The following is a 22,590-nucleotide window of genomic DNA, read 5'->3' on the forward strand; positions in this document are numbered from 1 at the left end:
ACCCCAGACCCTTCAGGCCTGAAACTGTCTCCACGGTGGCCAGAAGAATTATTTTTCAGTCAAAATTTCTAATAATTTAGAGAAGGTAAAAATGGTGAAAGAAGTTAAAAACAAGAAGTCATCATGACGACGCCCAGAATGAAAGGCTTTCCTGGAGAACTCGGACGCTCCTCAAGTTCAAAGCCAAATCAGCAGCAGCAGCAGCAGCAGCAGCAGCAGCGAGGTTTACAATCCTAAACCCTGTAAGCTTCCGGGGTCATCTCTTCTGTACTTCACCATCACTGTAGCCTCACCACTGGGCAGCTCGGCCACACACTCACACACACTAAACACACCACACACACACCACACACACATCCCACACACACCACACAGTCACACACACCACACACACATCCCACACACACCACACAGTCACACACACCACACACACACACTACACACACCACACACTCACACAACACACACACATCCCACACACACCACACACACCTCACACACACCACACACACTACACATCCCACACACACACCACACACACATCCCACAGACACACCACACACACACCACACGCATCACACACACGCATCACACACACACACCACACACACTCACACACACTAAACACACCACACACCACACAGTCACACACACCACACACTCACACACACTACACACACCACACACTCACACAACACACACACATCCCACACACACCACACACACCTCACACACACCACACACACCACACACACTACACATCCCACACACACACCACACACACATCCCACAGACACACCACACACACACCACACGCATCACACACACGCATCACACACACACCACACACTCACACACACCACACACACACTACACACACTACACACACCACACACATATCACACACACGCCACACTACACACCACACACACACCACACACATCACACACACACAACACACACACACTACACACACCACACACTCACACTACACACACCACACACACATCACTCACACACACCACACACATATTCACACATATTACACACTCACACACACCACACTCACACCACACACATCAGTCACATGCATCACACACACATATCACACACAATCACACTCAAACACCACACACACACACACCACACATCACACACATCACACACACTACACACACACTACACACCACACACACACCACACACACATACACACACCACACACACACCACACACACATCACACACTCACACACACCACACTCACACCACACACCAGTCACATGCATCACACACACACATCACCACACACACAAGCACACACATGCACACACACACACCACACACACCCCACACACACATCAAATATTCACACACACGACACACTCATACACCATGCTCACACACACCATGCAAACACCACACACACCACACACCACACTCAAGACACCACACACCATTCACACATACCACACACCATGCTCACACAACCACACACACCACACACACTATACACCACAATTATACACAATACACTCACACATACACCACAAACTACTCTTACACACCACCCTCACACACACCACACACACCCACACACACCACTCACACACATCACACCACACTCATACATACCACACACACACCACACTTACACACACCCCACACCACAAGCACACACACCACACTCGCACACACACACCACACAGTGCAGAGCAGGATGCTTCCTGCAAACGTGGAAGCTTCGGGGTTCCCAGTCCTCCAGTTTCTGGGGATCTAAACTCGGTTTTTGCTTGAAATTTCGCCAGAGGGAGAGAGAGTTTAATGGGTTCAAGAAAGGAAGGGAGGCGGGGATGCGAGCATCCCAGTGGAAGGCGGACTGATCCTGTGTCGCCGGCACTGCCCCTGAGCCCCGACTGCCCGCTCTGGGCGCGCTTCTCCGCAGCCTTCAGAAACGAGTCACTAAGCAGCGCTCCGCGGGCCCTTCCTCCCGGGACCCCTCTTGGGAATGCGGAGGCCTTGGGCTCGGCGGGCGGAAGGAGAGCGGGGTCGGCGAGGAGGGGTGAATCGGAGAAACAAAGTCGTGACTCAGGGGGCTTCTCTTCGGGGATCGCGGCGGGCACGCTCCGGCCCTCACACTCCCCGGCCCTCACACTCCCCGGCCCTGATTCTTGGATCGGTCCTTAAGAAAGCGGCCCCCGACGGCCCCGAGCTGTGCCGAAACCCCAGGCTCCTTCCGATCCGAAGGCATCTATAGGCTGCCTCCCACCCTTCCCCAGATCGCGCTAACGGGGTTAAATGGGGTCTGAAGCTCGGGCTGGGGGCCGCGGCGACCCGAGATCCAGGCAGGAGGGTCCCGTGCCTGAGACCCCCGCGAGAGCGCCAGGCTCACACTCCGCGCCCAGCCCCCGCCCGGCTCCCCCGGCTCGGCCTGCGACCGGCGCAGCCCCTAGCCCGGCCGGCCCGGCGCGCACCGCGGTCTCCCCCCAGCGGCCGCGCGCGTGTCGCCGCGGGAGCGGGCGGCGGGGGCGGCTCGGCACAGGCAAGCCGGCGGCTCCGCCCCGCTCCCCCCCTCCCGGCCAGCAGGGCCGCCCCCTCCGCGCCGCGCTCTGCTCAGACGGAGCAGCAGCCTCTGCAATGTCAGCAGCCGCAGCGGCGGCGGCGACGCGAGCGGCAGCAGCCCGGGCCCCGCGGTAGCCGCCAGCGCGGCACGGCCCGCAGGAGCGCCAGGCGCGAGCCCGCGGCCACTCGCTGCCTCCCGGCACTGCCGGCGGCTTTGCGCGCCCCGGCGCGGCGTTCGGACTCTGGGCCAGCGCGGCCACCGCCGCGCACAAAGGACAGCAGACGCCGGGACTCTGGGGGCTGTGCCCAGGGACCGGCCCGGGGACCCCCGCCCGCGCCGCGTCCCCTCCACGCCTCCCCTCCCCGGGAGGCCGGAGCGCGAGCCGGAGCGGGCCCCGTCATATGACAGCGGCGACGCCGCAACCGGCGAGCGCGCGTGCTGCCTGCTCCGCTGCGCCACGGCCGCCGGCGCCTGGGGTGGCCCTTGCCTCGCCCCGCTGAGCGGTCGCCCGCCGCCGCCGCCCCGCGCCCCCCGCTCCCGGGCTCGCCGGCTCCGGGGGAGGAGCCGACAAGAGCCCCCAGCCGGCGCCAAGCCTAAAATGGCCACGCTGCTGCGGAAGATCGGGCTTATCCGCCTGCATAACCGGGACACCGAGGACCCCAAGCACCACCACAACCACCGCGGCGGCGGCCAGCAGAGCGCGTCTCTGCGCGGCAAGGGCGGCGCCAAGAGCGGCGGGCACAAGCAACAGCAGCAGCAGCAGCCCCAGCAGCAGCAGCACCCCGGGGGCGCGGGCGACGCCAGCCCGGGGCCTGGCAAGGGCAAGGGCAAGCGCGCAGCGGAGCTGGCCCCGCGCGACAAGGCGCCGGCGGCTGCGGCAGCAGCGGCGGCGGCGGGGGCCGGGGGCCCCCGCGAGAGGGCGGCGGGCGCCAGGGCGGGGCCGGGTCCGGCGGTGGCCGCGGCGGCGGGCGGCAGCCTGGTCCCTGCGGCGCGCCAGCAGCACTGCACGCAGGTGCGCAGCCGGCGGCTCATGAAGGAGCTGCAGGACATCGCGCGCCTTAGCGACCGCTTCATCTCCGTGGAGCTGGTGGACGAGAGCCTGTTCGACTGGAACGTGAAGCTGCACCAGGTGGACAAGGACTCGGTGCTGTGGCAGGACATGAAGGAAACCAACACCGAGTTCATTCTGCTCAATCTCACCTTCCCCGACAACTTCCCCTTCTCGCCGCCCTTCATGCGGGTGCTCAGCCCGCGCCTGGAGAACGGCTACGTGTTGGACGGCGGCGCCATCTGCATGGAGCTGCTCACGCCGCGCGGCTGGTCCAGCGCCTACACCGTGGAGGCCGTCATGCGCCAGTTCGCAGCCAGCCTGGTCAAGGGCCAGGTAAGGCGCGCGCGCCAGAGCGGCGGGGCTGGGGGCGCGGGGCGGCAATCGGGTCTGCAGCGCCGCCGGGCGCCCGGGCCCCGCGATGAGGGCCTGCGTCGGCCCCTCCGGCCATCTAGCTCCCGGCTCTGTCTACACCAGCGCCCCACGGGGATGCTCCGAGCGCCTCCTGAGCGTTTTCTTCCTGCCCCTGCTTTCTGTCCCGTCTCTCCCGTCCCGGTCTGGTCTCGGTCTCTGCCGATCTCTCTGGTCTCTCTAGCTTGCTCGTTCTCTCCTCATACCTCCATAATTCTCTCCCACTCCTCTTCCTTAGCCTCCCTCTCCCATACTGTCCTCTCCCTTTCCTCCTGGACTCTTTCTCCCCTCAACCCTTTATCTGTCCCCCCATCTATTCCCACCCCCATTCCTTTTCCACTTTTTCCTTCTCCATCTTCCCTGGCTCCCCTACTCTTCTTTCCCCTCCATCTCCCCTTTTCTTGCCCCTCCCTTGTCTGCTCCTCAATCTCCTGTCCGTATAATCTCTATGAAGGTGAGAACTTTTCCTGGACCTCAGGATTTAAGTGTCCAACCCAGCTGATCTCCCACCCACCCCCAACACCCCCTACACACACACACACACACACACACACACACAGGGTTCCGCAGAAGGCTCGGGTGGGAGGTCTGCAGGTGGGTGCCCTGGGGAGGGACAGCTGCCTGCTTGCAAATCCCCACCCCTGCCTTCTTCTGGGCTGACTCTCTCCTGGAAAGATGAAAATTTTGCTCTTGGGAGCTCACTCTAGAGAGGCAGAGGTGTGGTTTGGGCATTCCCTTAAGGGACAAGACCAGACCCCGTCAGAGCAATGCCTGTTCTTCCCTCAGAGCACCCCCTTCCTTCCCTGAACCCGTTAGGACCACCACCTCTGGGGTAGACGTTCCAGGTCTTGGTCTCTTTCAGACCTGCTTCTTTTTCCTCATCCCCTCACCCCACTGCCCCAAGCAGTTAAAACCTTTTATCAGAGCTAAAGATTTTAACGAAATACCAATATAAGGGCCAAACAGTTCTGAGCCTTCTCACCTATTGCATCAGATGGCAGCTTTACGCCAACAAACCCCAAAGTACTTGAGAGCAGGGTGAGTGCGTGATGGTGTTATCTGCTCGAATTATATGCTGTCGCCTGCGGTTGAGTTCTCTGGTGTTTTCCTGAATCAATATTAAGCATTACTTAAGAACATTACACTGCTATGTGGACATCTTTTAGATTTATGAAAAATCATTGTTTTCTTTAAAAGACCCCGAATGACCTCGGCTTGATCTTTCTACGGGCGGCCTATCAGAAGCCACCGCTTCTTCCCTGCCTGGCCTGTGTGTCTGTCCCTTTCACTGTAGGCTGTTTCATACTAATCAAATAATGCTTGTTCTGCCAATTTCACTAAAGCTGGAACCCCTGGGATTCCAAACAAATAGCATCCTAACTCCAGCAGAGAAGGTCAGGTAATTCCTGACCCATCCTGCCAGGCTCTCTTTTCTAAGGTTTAGGTTCCACATATTTCCTGAGTTAGAAATAGTGTGGATGTAACAACTCTAGAAAAGCATCTTCAGCTGAGGGAGGCTTAGTGCTTTAATATCAGAGGTTTATTTTCCATCCTGCAGTTAAATATTGAGTCTGATGAGAGGTTCACGTGATAGAATGCAAGCATGGGGGGTAGGCGATCTCAGTTTTATTTTTCAAGTAGGATTTATACAAATGATGTGGAAGAATTCTTTGCAGAAATGCCTTGGTTATTTGCTTCTTGAATCATTGCTAATCAGAATTCTTTGGAACAGTCTGTTACTGTTTTTCATTCTTCACAGTGAAGATGACATTGGGATCAGGGGAAGAGGAATGTGTATTCCCTTCTGGGATCACAGAGTCCTAACGTTTAAGACTTGGAAGAGATCTTAGAGAGGAACTGGACCACTGCCTATAGTTTGAAAGATGAAAGAAAATAAAGGTTTGAAATGAGAAATGGGGAATTTTTTTTAAGAGAGAGAGGAACCTTAGGAAATTAAATGCTTCCCATTTTTACATTAATGCTCTGAGTTGTGATAGTTCCTTCGGTGCCCATATGCCAATTGGCAGTATATCAATACACGGGTCCTTGTAAGTATATTTTCTTTTCTCTGTATTTAAAATTGAGATTCTCACGTACAATTTACAAGTGAGAGATTTCTTTATTGAAAGTAATTATCAACTTTTTCATTTCTTAGTTTAATAAAATCCTAATTGAACCCATTGCCCTCCACCTAGCATATGGTATTATATTGTCTATTCCACATCTAAAATAGAGGCAAAAACTCAGCACTTTTTAAAGTGCCGGTTCAATTTCTTTGCATTTTTTCATGCTGCTTCCAACATACAGCTGTCTAAGAGAGAGTAATGTGTGGCATGCATAAAATATTCAAAATGCAATGAAAGAAAGGAAGAAATGAATAGTCATTAATGTTTTAGGATTCCGTCCACAAAAGGATTCTGATCAGGTCACCTGAGGTTGATTATCTCTTTCCGTGCTTTTGCAAATTCACTACCTACTGGTTGTTCAGAGCACATATGGTAGTTACCAAATTATTTCCTCAGTTAGAAGTAATATGCTTTGGGAAAGCAATCAAAATACCTGATTAGGTATTCAAGGAGAACTGGGACAGCTACCAAACCGATAATTACTTTAAAAGGGAGAGTCGTTATATTCCAGTTATGTTCTGATACTTGTCGGGATTTCTTTTTTAGGATTCATTTTCGTAAGCTACAGAGTTAGAAAAGGCTGGTTTGCTTCTTTCATAGAGGAAAACATTCACTGCTCAGCTGAACTTTCTGAATTGAGGATATGCTGTTTCTGTACTTCTAGAGAAATCGTAAAACAATTTTAAGAGTTTTGTGTGTAACATAAAAATATCTGCTTAACAATTTTGTGTACAATTAAAAGCTTAGGTTTATCACATTATGTGATAAATTCAGTCATTTTGTGAGGCTTTTAACTGGCTCTCTGGCCTGTGTTACCAAAATCTCTTGCATGTTGCTATATGAATTGTGTTTGTCTTAAATTAATATATAAATTTCCCATATGATATATTCTATGTAGAAATAATGATATACATATCTTCCCCCTTTGTATATTACTAAACCCTCTTTTGACTAGAGGCATTTTTAGGTAACTTCATTTTTTATAATTGGATTTTAAAGCTCTGCACTTTTAGAATGAACTGGTGAAAATGTTAAAAGTATACTTTTAGATAATTATTTGCATCCTTTATTAGTTACCGAACCAAAAGAATACAACCCACAGCTCCATTGTAAGATTTTTGGCATTCAAAAACTGGAAGATGTTGGTTTTGAAATGAAAGTAGCCTGTAATCCCAGCACAGTGCTTGCATCTAGGACATAGCTTAACCTACAAAAACTGCATTTTCGGACTCTGTAAACCTAGACAAAGTAGCATCAGCATCGGGGGATGCTGGCCGTGAAGAGTGCCAGAGTTTACTGGCTTCCATTCCAGGCTTGGAGCGTGGGACGATGGCGTGACTGGACAGGGACCTTGTTCTTGCAGTTGTGTGAGCAGCGGGGTCCCCAAAAGCTGGTTGACGGTGCACTGACTCAGAGCCCTGCTTTCACTGCAGCTCACCTCCTGAGTGTCCCCTTTTTAGTTAATTAGGCATCGCCAGGGGCAGGGAACCAAATGGCAATTGAGTGACAATTCCTCACTCCTCTCCTGGCCCTCGGGGCCAACCATACAATTCAGCATGCACACGGTGTTGATAATGATAACTGCAGCAGCAGCAGCAGCAGGAAGCATTTCCTGCTTGCTTGTGCCATACTCTGGGCCAGCAGAGAATGGAGGATGTTTGAGGATGTTTGAACCTCCCTGGTTCTGCTCTTTTGGTGGTGGTTGTACAGGTGAGGAAACCGCACTCCACAGAGTCAGGTGGCGTTTATACAGTTGCATGCTCTCACAACAGCTCATGAGTGGCAAGGCTCTGAAATCTCATCAGGATGAGTAAAAGCTGTTGGAAATGGCAGTCAGGCCAGGCGCCATCCAAGCACCTTGCTGTTTCCAGGCAGTCGTTTATTAACCATGACCATTGTGATAATCCTTTCTGTCCACAGAGCAGAGCTGCTCAGCCAGCCATCCGCAGAAGATCCACAGAACATCAGGACTAAAACATCCTCCAGTCTTACTGTTTGAATTTAAAATTGGCAAGCAATTTCAGGGCAAGTTCTGTTTGCCTGATGGTTTCTGCATGTTTTTTAAATAAGGAAACTTGTCCCAGTGTAATGAAAGAGTAAAGGGCTCTGCAGCTCAGCTTTGTGAAATGATATGCAGTGATGTCACTAAAATCCACCTTAGGTCTGAAAGGGGGCTACACTATGGTGTGACTGGGAAGCACAAGTGCACATAGACGTGCACACACACACAGAGACATACATAAAGCCCATCTTCCAAAATACTAGGCCTAGAAATAGCACTTTACTTATGACTGTAAAACTAGCAGTCTCATCAGAAAGAGTGACAAAGATGAACAGCCCTTTGGGCTCCTGAAATCTGTGGGCTTCTAACCTGCTATAACAGAGATTTTTTTTTTGAGACAGGGTCCCCTCTATCCCCCAGGCTGGAGTGCAGTGGCATGATCATAGCTCACTGTAATCTTTAATTCCTGGGTTCAAGCAGTCCTCCCATCTCAGCCTCCCAAGTAGCTGGGACTGCAGGTGCACGCCACCATGCCCAGTTAATTCTGTTTATTTTTTGTAGAGATGGGGATCTCACTATGTTGCCCAGGCTGGTCTCAAATTCCTGGGCTCAAGCAGTCCTCCCACCTCGGCCTCCCAGAGCATTGGGATTACAGGCGTGAGCTACCTCGCCCAGCCATACAACACACACAATGTTTAAAGGCTCTGTATTAGGTTGCTGGGGCTGCCATAACAGAGGACCTGGAAGTCCAAGATCAATGTGTCAGCAGGGCTCGTTTCTCCTGGGTCCTGCCTGCTTGGCTTGTAGATGCTGTGTCCTCCCTATGTCCTCACACGACCCTCCTTCTGTGTGTGTCTGTGTCCTAATCTCCTCTTCGTGTAAGAACACAGTCAGATTGGATTAGGGCCCATCCTCCTGACCTGACTTTAACTTAATTACCTCTTAAAAACCCTGTTTCCAAATAAGGTCACACTCTGAGGTACTGTGGGTTAGGGATTCACCGTGTACGTTGGAGATTGGAGGAGAAACAGTTCAGCGCATAACGAAACCAAACAGGAATTTCTTAACCAGTTGCTCATCTTGTTTCTGCAGCTGCTGTGCTAGTTTGAGAGCAATAGATGCAGCCACACGGAGGGAGGCACTGGATGGAGAATGTTGCCCGCAGCTTTGAGCAGAGAAATGACTGCACACCCAGAGGGAAGCTAGAACAACCTAGAGCAAAAATAGTGACTGACAGGGGTGGGTAATGCCATCTGATTTGTCCAGGGAGACGTGGATTTTTGGAAGCGTGCTTATGAGTCACTGTGTTGTGCCCTGTGCTGTGTACAGGGGACGGAGATTATTGCCACCACCGATGACTCTGCAGCTTGAGGTATCGATATGCTGGACTGTTCAGAGGAAAAAATAGCTACTTGTTCTTCTATCAAGTAGGGCAGGCAGGAGGACACAGGCAGGACTGCATCCTAAAAATAGCCCCACACCCACTTGGAGAGCTCCGGCAGCTCAGCCCAGGGCGCGTGGGGCAGCTCCTGGTAGAAGCCACTTTTGCTTCACCAATGAGACTTTCAGAATCTGAACTTGCAGGAAGAGGGTGTAGTGTATTTTCGTGTACTTTTCTGATTTCCCTTAAGCGATGGGGGAGATTTGGTTTTCTCTGTAAGGACAGTGTAGGTTCATGGCTGTTTCTTAGTGGAATGTGCCCATGTGGACACTGAGCTGAAGTCCGAATGAAAGCCTGACACCCACAACCTGGCCAGTGTCTCCCTTCTCATCGCCGGGAAGAGACTGTTCCACACCCAGGCTTAGAAGGAAGGCAGCCTCACTAGTACCATGTCAGAGGCAGATAAGGCACCAGCAGAAATGACTTTTATAGTTAAGGAAACAAAACAGACACTTGTGGCGGGATTTTTGAGCCACATTTCGGAGCTCCTGGAATCAGAGGTGGTTGCTGCCCCAGGTGTGTTGATGTGGTAGTCAGGAGGGGAGAGGATGGCTGGCCACAAGTGTTCGTCCTTTCTTCTTTCTTCTCTGCCAGTGGTTCCCAACCCTGGCAGCACATTAGATGCCCTGAGGAGTGTGCACATTATTTCAGTACTGGGGCTGTCCCCTCAAAGACTCAGTCTTTGTGGTCTAGGATCAGGCCCTGGCAGAGGCTGGTCTGAAGAGCTCCTCATGATTCTAAAGGGCAGCCCGGATTGGAAAAGCTGCCTGATGCTGGCCATGGTCCACCTCCTCCCTCTCCACCCATCTGGCAGACACAGCCTCACCCACCAGTAACCACAGCCCAGAGCTTCAGAAGTGGTGATAGTTAATCCCCCCAACCACCCCACCCCACCTGGATCAGACTCCCTGTCCTAGGTCAACGCTGACTCAGCGCCTTCGAAGCCTGACTTCTGTACAGATGCCATCCTAAAGCCAGCCTTCCTCCCTGGACTGCTTGTGTAGACTATGAGGGAGTGTAAACCCTGAAAAAGAAAATGTAGGGATGATTCACTCCACCCTCGATGAGACGCAGCTGCGGAGGGTGGTGTGCGCGGACCCTCCAGAGCCGTGGCTGACTAATGAATACAGCGTGGGAATCGAGTGCCTCCCGTCATGCAGGAACTTCCTAGGCGTCATTGGTGGATCAGATACACATCAAGTGCCTGCCTCAGGGAATATACCCTCTAATGGGGAGAAGACAAAACCCTTCACATTTGCTTTTGACACGCCAAGTGGCTTCACACATATCTTTTTGTTAATAGTTAGGAAATGTCCATGGATCTGACAATAGACAGTGGCCTGGGTGTGTAGTGGGGACATGGGCACAGTGGGTTCCTGGGTCAACAGGGTCTTCAGAAATTCTGACTGATGTTCTTAGAGAGAACACTCTACTTAAGGGTGATCAAGACTCGACATTAACATGGGGCATTAGTCACTCAATGTTTTTTGGAATATGGTTTCATTGCTGATAAACGGAAAGGCCAGGCATACCCCCACACTGACCAAGAAGTTGTAGTAATGGCAGAAACGTTTCCAGTAATGTCTACACTTTCCTACTCGGTAAGTCAGCAAGCTAAACTAAGGTTTAATTGTTCAGTTATTTTTTCATGGTTACACACATCATTCATTCATTCATGAGCACTGTAGTGACATTGCTGTTGGCATTCCTGTGATGACCCTTCCCCATTCTGTGTAACGTCTGCGACACTCCCCTGGTCCTTTCCCAGGCCTGCTAATCCCACACGGCTAGGCTAGGAGGAAACCAGCTCAGTGGGAGGACCAAGGACACAAGACTGGGAGAGCAGATTTGGGACCAATCAGGTGGCAAAGGATTGGGAGATGAGGGTAGGTCTGCAGAAGCCAGAAGAAGCTACCCAACCTTGCCCCTTACCTGGCCAGCAGGTCTGGGCATGGTCAGGGAGCCGCACTCACCAAGCCTCTTCTGTTCTTGTTCTCCAGTGCTAGGCTCTCCTCTCCAGCTCTCTTCCTCTCCAGCCCTGTGCTCCTGCCTCATGGGTGCCTGTCACCTGCTTGGATTCCTGTAGTGCCCACATCCAGTCTCTCTGTCCCTGTCCATCCTCCCTGATGCCACCTGCATGGCTCCTCTAAAATGCAGACCTAGCTTTATTGCATCTTGTTATGAACCTTACGAAATAGAGCTCAAGTTTCCTAGCACTGTACAGCCATGATGGCATTCCTCCATCCACCACAGCCCCCACTGAGGCTCCTCTTCCACCAGCCTCTCCTGCCTGGAAGCCCTCTTGCCCATGTTCACCAGGTGAGTCCCTGGCCATCCTTAAAAACCCTGCCCAGATGCCCCTAACTTCTCTGCAAACAGCTCCTCAACCACTCCTTCAATAAAAGCGATGACTTCCTCCTCTGAACTGCGAAGGAGGAAGCTCTGCATTGTCTAGAAAAAGTTCATTTCTGTGCTTATCCTGCCAGTTTACATAATTACAGCTGTATTGCCCCTTCTCTTTGCTACATGTCCAGCACCTTGTATGTGCCAAATAAATGTTTGCCACAGGATCTGTTTCCCTGAGCAGACTCCCCATCCTCTTCGTTTTGCCCCTTCTTGCGATGCAACGTAAGAGCTTGCAGTGAGTCAGCTGCTGTGCAGAATGCTTTATGTGAATGACTTGATTAAATCCTTGTAGCAGCCTATGAGGTGGGTGCTGTTGTTATTCCCATTTTACAGAGGAAGAAACTGAGGCTTGCTGAGGTTGAATCATGCACAGAGCTGAGCTGCCACCAGGCAACCAGTCCAGTGCCAGAGCCATCTGGTTCTGAGGAGGTGTCTAGTTGGCAAGTAGAAGCCACCCCAACCAAGTACCACGTGTAGTATTATTGTTCCTCATTGTACATATGGTTGTTAGGAGAGCCTATGCAGTTCCACGGTGTGTGGTTTTCCTACAATACTCAGAATCAGTCCACGAGAGGACGGGTGGTGCATCCATCAAGTCTGACACGTGGTGCGGAATTATCAGCAACGTTGGACAAATGTATCGGCCCAGATTCATCATAAGCTCCTTGTATTGATTGCGCAAAATGGATGAATGTGTTGATTGCTTCCAACCATAGGAGAAAGGTAATTATTACAGCTTTATTTATTCTGTGTACGAAAGGGAAAGGCATTTTAGAGATTCTGAAAATAGCTCAAGAAAGAAACGCTTTCTGAACGTAATTGTTACATCGGTAAAATCACTCAGATTGAAGAAATGGTTACCTTAAAATAATTTCTCAAAATAAATACTGATGCTTCATGACAGTATTTGGCAGGCATTCTCGAGGTGTTTCACTGAGTTCTTTGATGTAGGAGCTAAGGAAATACTGCCTGGTAAAGGATCAGTTACACGTAAAGTTGAATTGTCCTCAGCTCACTTGGGAATTGAAGGGAAAATTTCCAGAAAAATATTTTAAGGGTACTTTTCAGTTTTTGATCTTGAAGATCAGACATTTCCAAATATCAGAATATGGAGTTACCAAACTTACTATGTTTTGGTTCTAATAAAAAGCTGTGATTAGTATTTTATGAATTTGGACATTTTGTGCACAAAATTATTAAGCCAATTATTTTTGCCTTACAGATAGATACGTATGTATTAGCGTGATTGCCTAGTGTCAGATTGGATGCCCATGTTGCTTCCCACAAGATATCTGTCAGGAATATTAAGATCTAGAGGCAGCTCTAACAACTCTCCTAATCTGACAGTAATGAACGTCAATGACATTTCAAAATGTCTACAACAATATCACAACTGTAATGCAATTTTTAAACATTCGTCTATTGGTGACAAAGCCAAGGCATTGCTAATACTGCTGTGGTTTCTTAACTTTCAATCCTAATTATAGGAAGTGCTGAATTGCAGTTGAAAGTTAGTGAAAATGGAGACACTTTTCCCGTCCAAATGTATGTGCCAAGTAAAGATCAATTGCTGCAAGGATTAATTTGTGCTGGAGTCCTACATGATTAGTGACATACACTACTCTGCTTCTCAGCCAAGGAAAAATAAAAATATTATAGTGGAAACTTCACCAGAATTGAGTGAGTTACAAGCTTAAATTAACTGTAACTAGTTGAGTATTAGAAGCATTTAAAAGGTGATTTTCTAAGAGTCATCAAAATGCTAAATGAATCATAATGTATTTAACCTGGCTTTGTGCAAGGAGGCTGTTCTTTATCCGAGCCCTCTCCTGCAGTGCACAGCTGCCTGTGTCTGGCAGCGCCCCTGGGAGGGGAGCCTTCCTCCTCCAGGTTGGGTGGGAAAGAAGAGCACAGCAAAGCCAGGAGCCTTGTCCACAGTAGCGGGTTAGGGTCCTCCAGGGGAAGTGCCTTCATCCAATGTGAACAATGCCTAAAACTAATGCAGGAGAGATGCAGAGACTGGAGGCTGCGACCCCACCCCTCCAGAGCCCTGCTGACTTCCTTTGATCTCTTTTATAATGTACACTATGAAATATCATTGTCTTAGAGAACTCATACAAGCCTTGCTACTGTAACTATAAAGAGAAACGTTTCACAGCGCTTAAAGGACATTATCATAATTCACAAATAAAACTGATCTAATAAAAAGTGAGTTTGAGTTGAATTGAATTAAAGTGCTTATTTTATTAGTAATTTCATTTCAAAGGATATCCTGGCATCTGCCTTTTCGTAAGAGAGATGGAGGGAATTGTTTATTCTTGATGATCGGTCAAGGAGAAACAGGCGGCCAACCACAGGAGTCCCTTCCTGCTGCCCCAGACCCCTCGAAGCCACCTGGAGGACCACATGGCCTCGAGGTGTCTGGGGACACCTGCAGACTCCTCCCCAGAATTATGTCTTTAGTTGTACAAAACACAACGCATAGGATTTCAAAGGAAACCAATTATACTTAAATACAGCTATCAGAACATGTTTTTAAAACATAACATGAATTGAAAAGCACTTTATTACCACATTAAATATTAAGATCTAGAGGCAGGTCTAACAACTCTGCAAATCTGACAATAATGAACACCAATGACGTTTCAAAATATCTACAGCAATATCACAACTGTCTTGCGATTTTAAAACATTTGTCTATTGGTGACAAAGCCAAGGCATTGCTAATACTGCTGTGATTTCTTAACTTTCAATCCTAATTATAGGAAGTGCTGAATTGAAGTTCAAAGTTAGTGAAAATGGAGACACTTTTCCCGTCCAAATGTATATACCCCGAGGGGTGCATGGGCCCCGGGTTAAGAACTCCAGGTAGTGTGTGGCTGTAGGTGGCGATGGCTGTCTTGGGAAAGATCTTAAACCTTATTCTGCAGCTCAGGGCCAGAACAATTGGGATCAAGATTTAGTAGCCCAACAGGTGTCTCAGTTCTCCCATGTTATTGTTGGGTGGTGCTGAGATAAAGCCGGGGATCTGCAGGCAGAGGCAAGGCTCCAGCCCCTTCTCCTTCCTGAGCATGGCTCACTCTGGGGCAGGCACCCACCTCCCTGAGCATCAGGGGCCTCCCCTAAAGGCAAGGAGCATAAACCCAACTGCTCACATGAATCATGAGGTTCGAAGGAAATGATGACACGTGTTCCTTGCATAGAGAAGGTGATCAGTAGATGTTCCTGCTTCTAAAGAAGAAGGAGATTTATTGAATTAAATGCACAGAAATGTATGACCAAGACACAGCAGCATCCAATGCACACAGACATCTGCTTTCATAATGATGAGTGTTTCACGGCGATATTCACCTCCAGGTGCCTCAGGTGTTTCCATACATGACTGTATTGTTACAGATATTCACAGGAAACTCAGAAGAGCCTCCTTTTTGCCCTCTTAAATCTACTGCTGTGGACACTTGTTGCCTTTTCTGGCTTGTCATCATCAAATCACTTTGTACCATCAGGGGCTGATTTATGGGATTATGTTATTGTTCTAGTGCGGATTGATAGCTGGGTTTTTTCACCTCTTCAACCTTGGTATCATAAGAATTCCATTACATTGCTAACACCTTTAAACTAGCTTGATTTCTTTTGCTGGTGTTAAGTTAGAAAATTACATAGAAGAATATTCTTATTTAAAACATTTACCTCTGTACTCTCTAAATGCATACCAAATGTCCTTGTTAGCCATTAAGTGTTGTTGATATTCATTCTTTGTTACAGAATGCAATGCCCACTTGAAAACTTCTTGGCTACCATTTTGCTTCAAGGTGAAAAGCCGATTCATAAATCAAATGTTAAAATTTGTAAAAAGTTGTGGACTCTAGCAATTATCACATGTCACACAGAATGAACATCAACTGTGTCAGTACAACTGAAAGAGAATTTCACTGTAGTCAATTACATGGATCCTTTCTAATATTAATACTTTTAGGAAAGACCCTTTCTTTAGTAGAGTTTAAGAGAAACCTAGCTGAAATATTCAGCCTGCAGGAATTGCCAAGTTTCTCAGAAACACCTGTGATGTGATATATGATCTTATGGCAATTGGAGGCTAATCAACAGTGGAATATCAATGCCTGCTTCACATTCTCGTAACTGGTCAGTCAACTGAGGCCTTGAGCGTTGGCCCAAAATCTAGGGTGAGGCTTTCTACATTGGGAAGAGACTGACTGGCTATCTCGAGGGTTCTCCCCCAATCTGAAGACTTAAGTGGGTAGAATCTGCATTCTTACAGGACAGGGTGTGGGATACAGTTTATTGATCCTCCAGGATTTCTATGCTGTTTTTTTCGTATTCCCAATGATTTTCCCATAGTTTAGAAATATTGAAATGTCCTCATCTGAGATCATTATAGGCAGAAAGCATCCTCCTGCCCCCAGTGTATTTCAGCCCCCACCCCGCCCCACCTGCATATCATTCTAGGAAGGAATATTATCCTTTACGTGGAAATGAAGCCTGCAACGATGTCTAAATCAGTTCCTGGGCCTGGGTGGTGTTGCCATAACTAGTGATCTAGGTTTGTAGTATCAGCAAATAGAAACAGACCCGCCCTACAGTGCTCAGACCTTTTGTCCATATTTATTTATGTCTCCTTTTTTGCTTCTGTTAAATACGTTATTTAGCTGTCACATAATCTTTCAGTGAGATGATTCAAATCACCCTATCCCCAGAAAAATCTTAAAGGTCTTTCATCCCCACCTTGGCTCAAGTCACACACCGTTTAGCAGTCTCAGGGTCCCATTGGTTTCCCGGCTCCACCGAATGTCCCATTTGGATAAGCCGCAGGCTCTCCCAGCCCTCAGTGTCCCCAGCTTTGTTGGAAAGGTGAACACAGCAGGCTCTGCAGCAGCTTTTGGTCAGCACTTGACCTTATTGGCCCTGATGAAGGCCAGTAGGCCGGACAAGCCCAAGCGAGGGTGATGGTCATGTAACCTCTGCAGGCCTTTCAGACCACCCCATGCTGTTTCTGGGACCAGAAGATGCTCCAAGACTTCAGAACTGGGTCTTGGTCAGGACTCGACCAGGAAAGACAATCTCAACCTAGGACTCAAGACCCAGATGTGGGAGGAGGCGTATGAAGAAAGCAGCCAACAGGCTACCCTGAGAGTCAGGGATCTGGCGTCAAGAAAGGAGGGGGATCTGCCGGCAGCTGTAGGGCCACCATTGAGGTTAAGGGCAAGGGCAAAGCAGGGCCCCCTCCCCATGATTTGCATTCAGCTCTCCTGTGGACGGGGCATGTGAGCTTTCCCAGAAGCTCAGGCAAGGGAGGGATCCTGGACTGAGGAGTGAGGCCAGTTCCTGTGTTCTCAAGCTCCAGAAGGTGGCGTGGCTGAAGCAGACCAACGCTCCTCAAGGAGCTGCCAGGGCCCAGCTCCTCCTGCTCCTGCTTAATGAGAATTGCCCGGGGGCATCTTCCCTGTGCTGCCCCATGGGGAAGCAACATCAAGGAGGAGTTGTCAAGTGCCAGGTATGAGAGGCCACTAACCGCAGAGCTGGACAGAATGACCTACTGAAGGGCTCGAGGAAGAAAAAGGCACCCTCACTCAGCGTGCACTTAGGGCAGAATAAGCCTCACCTAAAATCCCTGTGGGACTTTCCTCACAGAATTCTATGGAAACTTCCATACATCACCATTAAATTAAGTTGAGGGAAATGTAAGATTTCTGCTGCAGGAAAAGGAATCTGACATTTCCGGCTTCTGAACCTAGCATGAAAGGCTGATGTGTAATTTGTTTGGTGTTCACAAAAATAATGTTGTACAATTAACCAGTCCTAGGCGTAAAGCACAGTTTGAGTGAATGATAAATGGAAGGCAGCATTTTCCATAAGTAAAAGTTTTCAGAAGTGTGCATCTCTAAATCATCCATTTCTTTGCTACTGACTCTTTTCCTTTCTTTTGATGTTGTTATTTTCTTGACATAATTACAGTAAAGATTGGTACGTTGCACCCAATCTTAATTGTATCTCCCTTCAGTCTCATTTATTTCATTATTACTGCTTTAAATCAGTAAGTCATAGTATTTACAGATTGATGAGTATTCTTAAAAATATTTCAAATTGTTCTAGAAGGTTTCACCCTGAAATGGGGTGAGTAAATTCTTTTATTTATCCCAGAGCTTGCAAACATGTTTTAAGTGTATAATACAGTGACCCTAAAGAAAGGCTGGGGAAAGAATTCGAATTTGGAGGATAGCAGTGAAAAGAGGGCCACATGAACAGGTGAAGAGGAGCCTGACATGTCCTTGGTGCAGGGCCTTGGGTGAGGAAGGCGCTGAGGAACAGGGGTGCCCTCACGTTCCTGCGTGGTGCAGACTGCAAACGCCCTTGATTTTGTGACCACCACCCGCTCCCCACACTCTGCGAGCAGCAGGACCGGGAGCCAGACCTTGGTCCGAAGGTCTTCCAAAACCCAGGTAGGCTTTGTATTCGTGCTGTTATTTTGCACCAAATTTTTGTTCCAGATTATTCTAAGGGTTTTTTTTTTTTCCTTTGAGACGGAGTTTTGCTCTTTTTGCCCAGGCTGGAGAGCAATGGCGTGATCTCAGCTCAGTGCAATCTCCGCCTCCGGGGTTCAAGTGATTCTCCTGCCTTCTAAGGGCTTTTTTAAAAACACAAACACAAATGTTGAGAATTACGTAATTAAGTAGAATTGGGAAACAGGCCTAGCAAACAAGGTCAATTGTAAACCAAGACCTCAGTGATGCTTTTGAGCTATTGAGTGATGTTTTATGCTGTAGGAGGCACCTGCTAACCACTCAGAGAAAATTATCTTCCCAATACATGACTGTTGTAGGTCCTGCAGTAGGAACAACGAAACTGCAAAAGATTTACAATCCCATATCAAAAAACAATTCCAAATTCAAGATGACAAGATGTCTCGCAAGTCAAAAAGGAACGGGAAATAGCTCCCAGTGCGTTCCCATAGAATCAGAGCACATACATTGTGGTCTTGTTTGTTCCTGTGTCTGATTCGGTTCTGAAGGTCTTTATCAGAAGTAGCTGATTTCACTGTCTTGTAGTTGAGGGTTCTTGGCCACTGCTGGCTGCGCTTCTTAATTAGAGGAACTTGAACAGTTTGTGGAGGTTGGAAAGAAAAAACAAGGAGATGATTTACGGAGCTCAGAGCCAGTAACATGCTGGCAACCAGCAGGCCCAAAAGGGTCCACAGGGAGGACTGTGTCTGCCTTCTCTGGGCTTCAATGATGGGTGACACCAAGTGCCTCAGGTCACCCTCAGTAGAATTTTAAATGCTTTAATGATGTTTCAAACATAGAGATTTATTTGGACTTAGAGTGCAGCTAATTTCTGCTCCGGGTATTTTAGCCTCTTGTAGTCAGTAGCATTCATAGCTCTGCAGGGCCATCTGTGCTGGTCCCTTGGTAAGAAGCTACAATTCAATGGATTACCAATAGCACCCTCATGTATGACTACAGAGGCACTGTCACCAGGCTCAGGCACTTTTTAACTATAACTAGCATTTTAGTTTTCTTTTTTTCTTTTTTTTTTTTGAGACAGTCTCACTCTGCCAACCAGACTGGAGTGCAGTGGCACAATCTCAGCTCACTGCAACCTCTGCCTCCTGGGTTCAAGCGATTTTCAAGCCTCAGCCTCCCGAGTATCTGGGACCACAGGTGTGTGCCACCATGCCTATCTAATTTTTGTATTTTTAGTAGAGATGGGGTTTCACTACATTGGCCAGGTTGGTCTCAAACTTTTGACCTCAGGTGATCTACCGTTCTTGGCCTCCCAAAGTGCTGAGGTAACGAGCATGAGCCACCACACATCATCAGCAATTTAGTTTTCTTAGACCTTTAAAAAAAAAAACAAATATTTAGAATTATATAATTAGGCAGAGTTGGGAAATAGAGCTGGAAAACATTTAGTTTTCTTAAACTTTTTCTTAATGGATTGCAGAGCCAAGTGAAGTGGCAGACAGTAATGAGGCTGAGTCTAAATAGGAGTGAATATTTTCATTTCATAACAGAAAACTGAGATGAGCAAAAAGTAATTTTCTCCAAGACCCAATCTCAGGATCCAGTGGTTGTCAACCTCAGTTTCCACTCCCCAGTGCCTGGGGGTGGAGGGTGCTTTGCACCTCGCTTCAACAGGAATCCTGTGGGGGGCTCTGGCATGCTTCAGGGTGCCCCTCTCCGCCCCCAGCAATTCAGACACAGCTGCTCCGTGTCCTGGAGAGGAAAGAGCCCCCCGGGATGACCCCTCGCTCACTTCCTGCGTAGGAATCGCTGCTGGAAATGGACCCTGACAGTCTGGGCTTCCCGAGGCCAGCTCTAGGGCGCAGGGGAAGAGCTCTTGCCTCACCTTAAACCTGCCTCCATGAGGATGGAACCTGGACTCCTCGCCATTTCCGCATTTCCACGTTTGCTTTTTCCCCCGTGCAAAGCGTTTCCACTTGCTCCTCTCAGTGTATTTGCTCGTTTCGTTCCCCCTCACTACCAGCCTGTCTCCCTCTGCTGTCCGGGGCCCCAGGTGGCCTCCCTCCCCTCACACTCCCCTTGCACCCTCTATACTCCCTTCCTGCCCCTCCCTCTTCCTTCCCTCTGCCCCCGCCACCCTCCCAGGGCCCTGAGCAGTGGGAGGCGTGGAGGTGCTGAGACCTCCCCACTGACTCGGCAGCCAGGGCGGTGCAGCACCCAGCGTCTTCACAGTGGAACTAGCCACTTCTTCCTCTCCCTGTTTCCTCTTCCAAAAACTGGAACCAGGGTCACCTCCCAGTCCTTGTCAGCACCAGGCAGCGGCCTGTGGGCCTCCTAGGGGGCTGTGTCCTGTCTTCCAATCTGGGGCTGGACACTCCCCCAGGTGGGGCTGGGCAGTGTGGCCCCTGGCGGGCAGCAACATGGGGCCTGCCGGTCCAGCCCAGCCTTGCGCCTAGTAAGCGCCCAGCACCTATTGTAGAATGAGGTTGAGTGGATGTCCTTCAGGCACGGCAAGATCATGAACCATCAGAGAAAGATGAAGGGTGTGGAGTGCACCGTAATTGCAGTGTCAGGAAAGTGGACATTTTTAGCCACAAAGCCAGGGCCATCAAAGGGCTTTCTGGTGATGCTGACTGCCAAAGGCATATCACTCTGGCCCTACGTCGTATGTGGCCTACCTCATGTGAATTATCTTTCTCTAAACACTGAATTGATTGGTCAGTGTTTTAGTACGTGAGAATAAGCTTTATGGGGTTTTGTTTTTAATCGCGTGCCCTTGAAATGTCATCATACCGTTTGCCGGAAAATACACCAGGCAGGACGTTTGAGAGAGGTTTGTATTTTGAGTCAAGAGGCAGTAAGTGGAGGAGTCTGCTCACTGTTCTGGGACTGGGACTGTCACCCGGCACATGAGGCTTTGCTGCTTATTTTAAGTAACTTAATGTTAAGAGTGTGTCATTTGAATAGCTTCTCTGTCAATATCTTTTATTTCATTGTAGTCCTTCCCTGATTAGAGATTTCTATGCTACTGTGTAAATTCACTCTCTTCCCACAATCTCTCTCATTCTCTCTTCCCCACCCCCCCGCCCCGCCCCCTGCTCTCTCTCCCTGTCTCCCTCCCTCTCCTCCCCTTTCCTCCTTCCATTCAGTTGTGACTTTTATTCTTGGAGCCTGCATTAGCCTCTATTATTATTTGAGAGCTGCTAAAACAAAGTCCGCACAGGCTGGGGTTTTAAATGACAGAAATGCATTCTCTCAGTCTGGAGATGGCGAGTCTGAGATCGAGGTGTGGCAGGGCTGGATCCCGAGGCCTCTGCTTGGCTTGTCGATGTCATCTTCTCCCCGTGTCCTCACAGGATCTGTCTACTCTACCTGTGTCTGAATTTCCTCTTCCTAGAGGGACGACAGTCCTGTTGGATTAGGCCCCACCCTGATGACCTCATTTTAAGGTAATTATCTCTATAAAGACTCCATTTCCAAATACAGTCTGGTTCTGAGGTGCTGAGGGTTGGGACTTCAGCAGAGGAACTTGAGAGGACACAGTTCAGCCCACAGGAGAGCCTTGCTTCCCAAGCACGTATAAGTTTGTGTCATTTGTCTTCTTTCCTGCAGCTTTTGCCTCTCAGATGTCCTCCGGTTTGTCTTTGCCTGGGTTCTCTGCCCTGCGGGCCCCACCGCCCCAACCTCTCACCTGCGCTGCCTGCAGGCCCCCGTGCCCCCCAGACTGTGTTCCTTCCCAGCCCCCTTTTGTTCCTGCAGCATCAGCACATCCCTCCTCACAAACTTTAGGTTTTGCAGGTTTATCTGTTTTTCTTAGCTGTCCCAGAATTTTTTCTTTCTTCCTTTTTCAGATCACTGTATCGCCTTTATCTCTTATGCCTGACTTTTCCCTCCACCTTCAGGATTCTTCCTGCCTTGTCTGCTGGGCCTCTCTCCTTGCTCTCATCCAGATCAATGAACAGGGACTCGATCCATCTTCTTTGGCACTTTTCCCACTTCCCTGTGATCCCTGGATAACACTATTTTTTGTCTCACTTTACCTTGTCACTGTCTCTATAAATCTTCCCCGTCCCTGTTCTCGTGCTGCTCCTCTGCATGTGTCCAAGGTTAACAGTG

The 22,590-nt window shown here is 49.1% G+C and overlaps 1 protein-coding gene across 1 annotated transcript in view; it reads left to right on the plus strand.

The window, feature by feature from the left end:
• The first annotated feature begins 2,930 nt into the window (after nt 1-2,930).
• The window catches only part of UBE2QL1 (ubiquitin conjugating enzyme E2 Q family like 1), a 37,355-nt gene continuing 17,695 nt past the window's right edge, over nt 2,931-22,590 (plus strand). The window contains exon 1 of the mRNA XM_010376020.2: nt 2,931-3,945. Within this exon, the coding sequence (XP_010374322.2) occupies nt 3,160-3,945 (786 nt within the window). The 5' untranslated portion in view covers nt 2,931-3,159. The remainder of the gene's footprint in view (nt 3,946-22,590) is intronic.

The sequence above is a fragment of the Rhinopithecus roxellana genome, chromosome 3 (assembly GCF_007565055.1).
Source record: "Rhinopithecus roxellana isolate Shanxi Qingling chromosome 3, ASM756505v1, whole genome shotgun sequence".
NCBI lineage: Eukaryota > Metazoa > Chordata > Mammalia > Primates > Cercopithecidae > Rhinopithecus > Rhinopithecus roxellana.